The sequence below is a fragment of the Salmo salar genome, chromosome 11, assembly GCF_965601325.2.
Source record: "Salmo salar chromosome 11, fSalSal1, whole genome shotgun sequence".
NCBI lineage: Eukaryota > Metazoa > Chordata > Actinopteri > Salmoniformes > Salmonidae > Salmo > Salmo salar.
The window spans coordinates 31,050,998-31,060,387 of record NC_138301.1 but is presented as its reverse complement, the minus strand read 5'-3'; the positions used below and the strand labels follow the sequence as shown (position 1 = coordinate 31,060,387).

The 9,390-nt window shown below is 41.3% G+C and overlaps 1 protein-coding gene across 1 annotated transcript; it reads right to left on the bottom strand.

Moving 5' to 3' along the window:
* Nucleotides 1-206: 206 nt before the first annotated feature.
* On the bottom strand, nucleotides 207-6,509 carry LOC106562423 (Iroquois homeobox protein 6a). The gene is made up of 7 exons (XM_014127302.3): nucleotides 5,959-6,509; nucleotides 4,827-5,090; nucleotides 4,411-4,520; nucleotides 3,800-4,095; nucleotides 2,172-2,906; nucleotides 1,850-1,961; nucleotides 207-1,470 (listed from the first exon to the last, which is right to left on the bottom strand). The coding sequence occupies exons 1-6, from the start codon at nucleotides 6,022-6,024 to the stop codon at nucleotides 1,855-1,857; spliced, it is 1,578 nt and encodes a 525-aa protein (XP_013982777.3). The 5' UTR covers nucleotides 6,025-6,509; the 3' UTR covers nucleotides 207-1,470; nucleotides 1,850-1,854.
* Between the last annotated feature and the right edge of the window lie 2,881 nt (nucleotides 6,510-9,390).

Genomic DNA, 9,390 nt, shown 5'->3' with positions numbered 1-9,390 from the left:
GACTTCTAAGTTGAAATTGAAAGGAATAAGAAACCAGTGCTTTCATGTTAGTAGCTTTACGCATGATGACCAATTGCTTCGTTTCACAGGCCTGATACTTACTCATGTGTTATATCAATCAGTTATGAATGAAAAGGGTCAGGCAAAAACAGTAGAACCAAAGTCTAACCCACACAAACCATGTGAATGTTTCCTTATGGGTTTGATACTACAAATGACCTTTTAATTAACACAAGTAAGTTATTGCAGCGGACAAAGCAGCATTCATCCCGTATTCCTGCCTCGTTGCTTGTCTGAACAGTAACAAAGTGTTTGATGCCAGAACTGATTAGATAATTACATTGGAGAGATGATGTCCCCTTTCTTCCTGGCATTGTAACGTTCATTCACATTCTCTACTGATTTCTACTGATTTATGACCTTATCAACAATGTTCCAGTATTATTCTCCACGTTAAGAAGATAAACTCTGATCTAGTGCAAAAGTCTCAAAGGTTTTAATTGGCCGATTAAACCAATGTTAATGTTCTGGAAATAATATTTACACAAAAACGAGGAGTTCTTGAAAAAATTCATTCTTATAAAATATTTCATGGATGGCAAAAACAGAATAAGCTCACAATTATCTTTGAGATGAACACAACACAATCAACAATTTCTCCAGGTCGACACACACACAATAGACAATTCCGATCCCAACTCAATACATCCCACTCTTTTAGCAAACAGAAAGACCAACAACAAGCTAAGTATTTTTCCGTTAAATCAGGTAGAAATAGCACACAACCACAGTTGAAACAATACATACATGTAACAAAGTATTTAAATGACACATACGAAATAAATAAATGAACAGTTGAGGAATCAAATCATAAATACACAAATAAATAAATAACATTGCTACGCTACGATTGCCCATTGCATACATCATGAATTCACCGTCAGTTCCCATACCGTTGCATTTCAAAGTCTTGCATAAAGTCATCGTCAACACCATAAAAACGTTGTGCAAAATCATGGCAGCTTCCACAGTTTGGGCAGGGCTCATCGAGCTTTGACTGCGGAGCTCCGCAGTTCCCAGGTGTAAGGTAGGTAGGATGTCCGATGCTCGTCGTCATCCCAAGTCTTTATAGTGCATAGCCTAATACCGGCTAAATAAAAGTCCCACTGTGTAATGACTGCGTGTCCATCACAGTGGCGGTTCTAGACCATTTCATCTGGGGGGGCCAAGCTGGAGCCAGTTGTACTGTTAGAGGGGCCAGTTACATTAGACGTTATTGTTGTCATATCGTTTTCTTCACTGCATTGCAGGCATTAGCAGGCAAAAGACCATGTTCATAATCATTAGTGTTCCGCGTTGCCACTGTCTAATATCGGATGTAAAAAAAGAATGATAGCAAAAATTAGTTATGTAAAAATGATTTCATACTCCACATACTCCCCCCTCCAGAACCGCTAGTGGTCCATCAACCTAAGGGGAAGAGAGAGAAAAAAGCTCGTTAATTATTGATATCCATTACAATATCAAGCCTTGTAAAGGAACATACCTTCTAATATCAAATCATTAGTCAAATGGAGAAGTATTTGCTTAACTATAGACTGACATATGTCTTTAGGTAATCCAATAACATATTCACTTTATAGACAAGATCACATATGTAATACCATCAACCTGTGTCAGTATAGAAACGTTTCAGTACAACTGGTGGAATCCAAATGATTGGATTAGCAGATGATGGTTAGATGCTTTGTTGAATGATATACAAGTTGAATGTGTGTGTGTGTGTGTGTGTGTGTGTGTGTGTGTGTGTGTGTGTGTGTGTGTGTGTGTGTGTGTGTGGAAGGCTCACCTTCCTCACCTCTTCATCACAGGTCTGAAGGCAGTGACCTTGTCATCCTGCAGGGTCACACATGTGTCACTGAGTTCCGAGGGCTCTGTCTCTGCCTTCCCACTGGAGAATCCTAGACAACAACAGAAATCACACTGGAAGAAACTTGCTGCAGCCAGGTAATATTGCATTGTATAGCCATTTATTTGTCAATATTATTTTTGATAGTAGTGAAACAAATGTGCATTTCTGAAACACATTTCAATATTGTATAACTTTACACTGGTAATTTCACAATTTCAATCGTTCAAAATTGAACACAAGTGTCACAACACGTATATACCTTCGATAGTGGAGTACTGGCATGAGTCTGAAAGCGCAGGATAGGAGGAACAGTGCAGTTGGAGGGCCTTGTGGTTGTAGCTGCCTGCACTATAGACCTTAGATTGCAACAAGGGGCCCTCCTGGAAAGGGTTCTCAGCATTGGATATGTTAGTAGGATCCTGGAGGCCCCTGAGGGGCCCACACTGTCCGGTACCAGTCACTGGTAGCCTGGTCCCCTGTAGCTGGCAGTCTCCCAGCATGCTCCCTGTCCGGAGCTCTGGGGCCCCGTGGTGAGCAGAGCCCAGGATGACCCCCGTGGCCGCTGTACGCGCCAGAGACCAGATCCTTGGTTTGTCCCGGTCCGACACCTCGAAGTGTGACAGGGACACAGTGTGAGTGCCTGTGGGGATGGTGGTGGTGGTGGAGGGGGGCTTGGACGTCACCAGTGGATCAAGGAAGTCCGAGGGCATGGCGGGTAGAGAGGGCAGGGCGGGTAGGCTCTTGATACCACATGGGAATGAGTGGTGGAAGCTGTTGGGCAAGGAGAGGGAGAGCTCTGAGCTGCAGTCTCTCTTTGGAGGGCCTCCAGGGCCAACACCACCACCGGACATGGCCCTGTGGAGGTCCCTCTGTTCCTCAGGGCCCCTGGGGGCCATCTTCTCACAGTCACTGTCCAGCTTGTCACAGTCCTCGTCCTCCATGTCCTCCAGGTCACTCAGATGAAGGTCTTTCTCATCTTTACACTCACTGGAATCTGAATGATGAAATATACAGGAATATTACTGGTGATATTAGGAGTAGAAGCAGTATCATATTCACTGGAATCTGAATGATGAAATATACAGGAATATTACTGGTGATATTAGGTGTAGAAGCAGTATCATATTCACTGGAATCTGAATGATGAAATATACAGGAATATTACTGGTGATATTAGGAGTAGAAGCAGTATCATATTCACTGGAATCTGAATGATGAAATATACAGGAATATTACTGGTGATATTAGGAGTAGAAGCAGTATCATATTCACTGGAATCTGAATGATGAAATATACAGGAATATTACTGGTGATATTAGGAGTAGAAGCAGTATCATATTCACTGGAATCTGAATGATGAAATATACAGGAATATTACTGGTGATATTAGGAGTAGAAGCAGTATCATATTCACTGGAATCTGAATGATGAAATATACAGGAATATTACTGGTGATATTAGGAGTAGAAGCAGTATCATATTCACTGGAATCTGAATTGTCAAATACACCCAACATGATATGTGGAATAGTAGTGATATTCAGGAGCAGAAGCTGTCATTTTGATCAATTATCCATTTTTGTTATTGTAGGTGATGTGGATTAGTTTAAGAGGAAATCGTTGTAAATCGTTGTGCAAAACTCTAAGATGTTTTTAATTTTTTTTATTTAACTAGGCAAGTCAGATAAGAACAAATTCTTATTTTCAATGACAGCCTAGGAATAGTGGGTTAACTGCCTTGTTCAGGGGCAGAACGACAGATTTGTACCTTGTCAGCTCGAGGATTTGAACTTGCAACTTTTCGGTTACTTGCCCAATGCTCTAACCACTAGGCTACCCTGCCGCCCCAAAATGCTGTGCTAGAAGGAAGAGGGAAGAGGATGTGTACCTTTGGTGACACAATCTTGGTCACTTTTATCCAGGTCGTCCTTCCTGTCGTCCCCAGCCTTATTCTTTGGTGACCAGGTCATCTTGTTCTCCTTCTTTAGCCTCCTCCTGGCGTTGGCGAACCAGGTGGAAACTTGGGTGAGGGTCATTTTGGTGATGATGGCCAGCATGATCTTCTCCCCCTTGGTGGGGTAGGGGTTTTTCCTGTGCTCGTACAGCCATGTCTTCAGGGTACTGGTGGTCTCACGTGTGGCATTCTTCCTCCTGGCTGACCCATTAAAGTCCATAGTCCCATACCTGGTCGTAATAGCAGACAACACATTAGCCATTAGCAACATTAGCATATAAGCTCATAAACTATTCACCCAGGCCCATGGCACTCCTGGAGTGTTGTCTGAAAAATAGACTATACAGCTCTGCTCTATCTAGCAGTATAGAGCTGCATAGATTGTGACCTTTTGCTCTGGAAGTGTGAGATTCCTTGAATGGAGTGGAGATTACTTGAATGTAAGTTATTACTCATGTATGACAGGGCGCTATATGGCTTTAATACACTAACAAGGAATAGCTGAGCTGATGCACTACAGATAAGGAATGTGTGGGGTACCATACCTGTCATATTGGTACTGGCCCAGTGAGTGGTCATAAGGATAGTAGGCGGCAGGTTGAGTTATGCCAGAATGCAGAGTGCCTGTGCCATCCTTCATTTCATACTGTGGATTCTGAAATAAGAAAACAACTTTATGAAACACTTAGGTAACTTTATTTGTTTCTAAATATTGGAAACAAAGTTGATGTAAATTGTGTGCTACTTTACTCCCTTCCCAATTGAAACATAATAGGCTACCGGTAGCCCAAACATGAGTATTTTTAAAACTGCAAAGTCTATTCGACCCATCTCTCAGGCATGCAGGCTACTCAAAGTCCTTTCAATAACGAAATACATGGAGAGTAATTTTGATCAACATCCATCTTGATCGATCGCATCCCAGCCACCCCCATCCACTATTAGATGAAACGGGATGTACCAGAGATGAGTAGATAGCAGCGGAGGGCTCGGCGCTGTAGGGGAAGTAGCTGGCATAGTTCTGGCTGGCGGCGGCCGCGGCAGCGTAGGGCGAGCTATACATCCCTAGTGCCGCGTTGAGCTCCGTCCGTGTGCTGGCCAGGAGCCGGTTCTCGTAGGAAGGGCAGCAGAAGGTAGCAGGAGTCTGGGTACCGCTCGTCCCGTCAGAGACCGACCTGGAAATCGAATCGCAGCAAGTCGTACTGGGATTTGCCGACACGAAAAACTGCATGAAGAGAATTGTGGAGGATAGACATGTCATTCGTGTTTGACGCATGAGCTCTGTTATCTTCATATCTAGAATATATTTTGATATGGTTTTGAAATACAGGACAATTCAGGTCAGATGGAGACTAGATATAAACGCATGCTGTGTGTCTGCCTAATTTGATTAACAGTTTTAGAATCGCATTTTACATAATATCCAGGTGAAATCATAAGGTACCATTTTGGAAATTATGTGTTTCAGTTAATTTAGCTTTTTTATGTTATAGAAAAGGAATTCACAAAGTATTCATACACTGCCTGACTAAGCTATTGTAGGCTACTGAAATTTGATGAAAACAAAGGATCTAAAACTTTTAATACTCTTAGAGGAAAATAACTTATTTCTAGTTGAATCAAAGTTCTGAGAACTTTTATTGCATACCTTTGTCCAGTTGTCCCGAAACAAATATATTTAAATGATAAATCCGTATGGCTACTTCACGTTTTCCAAATAATAGTAATTGTCAATACCAAATCCAGAGATCTCTGATTGAAAGAGAAAGTTTGGAAGGTTCACTGTTAACTTCAAAGCGCAATTAGGCTACACAACGGAGCTATAGCGTAGTAATAAACACAGGTTTTTTGTAAGATCAAAACAACACGTGAGTACATTCATAATTCAATTAATTGGACCTGTGTTTATGTCTGTCGATATGTTGATTAAACAAAAGCGTCACCTGAAAATAGCTGTCAATATTTTGAAAGCAACCATTCAGTGCTGCGTCTAGATTATAGAGCGAGCTGTTCAAACTAAAATAATGCTAGTTTGTTTACATGTTTGTCACATTGAAATTGAGAGAGAAAAAAGCATGTTGATATTGTCTTACCTGTGAAGTTGCATTGTAAGGATATCCAAACTGAGAGAAAGACATAGCTGCTTCTTTTGTTAACATCAGGAATATTCTTCACCCTTGATCGATTGTAACCAATTCTACTTCAAATCCACCTTCTTACACACATTTCCACGCACGGCCTCTCGCTCAATAATAGATGATTGCACTTAGGAGGAAGAGTTGAGGCTGGTACCAACAGCTGCAGATAGTTTTATATATGAATAATCCCCCGAAGGAAATGATAAGAAAATGAAATTACGCGTCATTAAGTACAAAAATTGTTGTTGTATTAGCTGAAGAAGGCTTAAAGGATAACGTAAGACTTGCAAGATATGGACTCTGCTTGTGCTATTATTTGTGCCTCTATAGTTCTTTAGCATTCACCCATGCAAGGGTATCAGTGTGACGTCATTGTAATCCCGGAACGACAGGACAGCAAGGATAGAATAATGTCTTTGCCAATCACATCTAACATCGCGTTTTCTTAAGGTGTTCTGTGCACTCCCCGTGTCCCCTCGGCTTTGTGCAGTAGTCTTCTTCACTTGCTTCACTGATAAGAGTATAAAGTAAAGGGGTTGTTTTGGTACAGTTATGGAACTGTCAGATAGATCAAGGCTCTTGATGCGTATCATGTCCAATTATAAAATAATACCAACTGAAATGACCACCATGCATATTTTGTTATTATTATGCGTAGAATAATACATATTTATTTGGACAATATTTGAACTGTAAGCCTTCAGTTGTTTTATTTCATTTGGGATATCTGATTCTTTGCTATTTCTTATCAGCATCTTCATCATAAAATAATCATTTTAGTTAGTTAGTCTCATGTGCTCACTTGAACAATAATAATAATACATATTTATCCAAACAAAAAAAATCTTCATTTGAAGACACTATACCTCACTCACTTATTCTGTATTTCTTACGTTGGGATTTTGGGATTATGAATATTTAAAAGTGAAAAAAGTGAACACCAATGGATGGTCGTGGATTTAACGCGTTTTTACGACCTCTGTGCGCCTCTATCTGTCCTGTCAGAGGTGTAAGACCGACTTAATGACGATGATGTTCCCATCTTTCTCTATTAGAGATAGAGGAGGGGGGGGGGGGGGGAGAGTGAATCAGGAGGAGAGGATCGGTCCCAGTAGGAGCGGATGGAAAGGCTTTGGCAGGTCAATAGACGAGTGATTGATGCGTGCCTGGAGACCTACGTGACCACTACGCGTAATGCGTAATTGCATCAATTAACAAATGGATACATGCCCTTGTTTAACCAGCAAGTTACACAGTTCCTGAGTCTGAAATGGCACCATATGCCCTATATAGTGCACTACTTTTGACCAGGACCAATAGGACTCTGGTCAAAAGTAGTGCACTATATAGGGAACAGGGTGGGACGCAAACACAGTAAAACTATGCCTTTGAGGTAAAACCCGAGAGCTGTGTGGAAAAAACGACGTGGAAAACCCTGCGCTCTCAACTCTAATTAAATACCAGTGGAAAGCGGGCAACGAGATTGCATTTTAATTGAATGATGCTCAGTTGAATGTTGTGGAAGAAATATAGCTCCCTCGCTGAGAATAAAACGATAAATAATTGTAAGGTTTATTAGAATAAGGAAGTTCATGATTTTCTCTCTCTTTCGCTCTCCTTCTCACATGCGCAATTCGCAATTAGATGTAATTATCACAAGCACGAGCGCAACACACACACACACACACACACACACACACACACACACACACACACACACACACACACACACACACACACACACACACACACACACACACACACACACACATTGAATAGCTACATATATAATTATTTCTTGATTTAAGTTCAAACTATTTCCTATTGACAATAACAAGAGTGACGACTCCCGCTGTACCAACCAAATGCGATCGGCTTCATTCCCTTCTATCTTGGATATGGTCGTTGTTGTCATGGTTGATATGAGGGTGATATTTCAATGCCTCTCCACTCAAATGTAATTGCGTGTTTAGTCCCTGGAGATGCGTCTGCGATTACGGGCTTTCTCTTCGAGTGGCGCCAGAGAGCCGCGAGTAAAGATGGATTTTGAACCCTTCAGAGATTCTCCAAGGAGATAAAGTAGGTTGGCAGTGGACACAGTGGTCGAATTGCCTTAGGATACCTTTACAGATGGCACACAGGTAGTGGGAATGGTCAATTGTATCTGGCTGCACGTTGACCCACTGTATGACTATTGAGTGTTGACTGGAGAAGCAAGCAGTGGTCATGACAACATTATGTAGATGAGATGGATAAAGATACTCTCCTTGATAAGAGAAGGACCAATAGTCCTTTAAAATAGAACTGTAACTCTAGGCCTACTTTCTCCATTGGCTTTACTAGGCCTACTGTTGTTAATAGTAATACACAATTACTAATAGAATTTGAATAAAAATCACATTTGTGTTTCATACTCAATTTATTGTGCTATAAATGAATTATTATCTTTAAGAAGTAAAATCTTGTGGAGATGGGAGGTTGTTATTCCTCCTCAGTTACAGAGGAATATGTGTACATAAGGGGGGCAGGACATGTAGATTGCTTTGCTGTGGTCTGTGCTTTTCACAAGGGCATGCATGATGGCCCAAGTGCATATGGACAGCCTCATACATAATGTATTAGGAACAGTCACTGTAGATCTCACTGCATCAGGGCCAAATCAACACTAATTCTAATGGCAAACCTAACTGGCCAGTTTGCAACGGCTCTTTAAAACCGCCCCATCTTCATGTCCATTTAGACATGTTTTGAACTGAGTATCTATTAACCTATTTCCTTTACAAATTCCAATAGGAATTTTGTATCTTTGTCAGGGGATTGTAAACAACTTGAATCCCACATCTGACTGTTTTGTTCACATTGCTTGTCAGGTGAATATGTGTTATGTTCCACTCTTTGCCTATTTTACCTGTGATGACATGTTTGATTTTACAGGACATGAGCATTAGCTCAGGTGCTGACACAGCAACAACATTACTTTGCTGTAGAGACATCAGTCCACCATGTCCTGTCCGATTTCAGCCTCCAGTCTGGAGAAGCACCTTGAAATTTAATCAGAGTTCAAATGAGCTGTTAACACAAACCCATCCACTCCATTTCCTCTCTGTAGGATTGTTTTGGTCCCTGATTGAATCTCTTAGGGATGTACAGTAGAATGGTCCCTGCATTAACACCTTCAGAATATTTAGTGTACAGACTACATTCATCTCCTTCATCCATGGTAGATGTCTACAGTAGCCCTTAAGGGACAAAGTAGAAATCCAAGGATGTACTGTAGGCTATGCAGAAGATGCTCTGGTTATTTCAGCCTGGTTCCTGTGGTAAGCACTAAGCAGACTGTTTGAGTTCCAGTTCCTCTTCCCATCAGGATCAGACAGAACACTAAGA

Bases quoted from the DNA above. Each gene is read 5' to 3' on its own strand.
- LOC106562423 (XM_014127302.3), bottom strand. From the start codon at position 6,024: ATGTTAACAAAAGAAGCAGCTATGTCTTTCTCTCAGTTTGGATATCCT. The intron at 4,096-4,410 runs GTATGGTACCCC...TATTACGACCAG, and splicing joins GGCCAGTACCAATATGACAG to GTATGGGACTATGGACTTTA. The intron at 1,962-2,171 runs GTATATACGTGT...GTTGTTGTCTAG, and splicing joins CCAGTACTCCACTATCGAAG to GATTCTCCAGTGGGAAGGCA.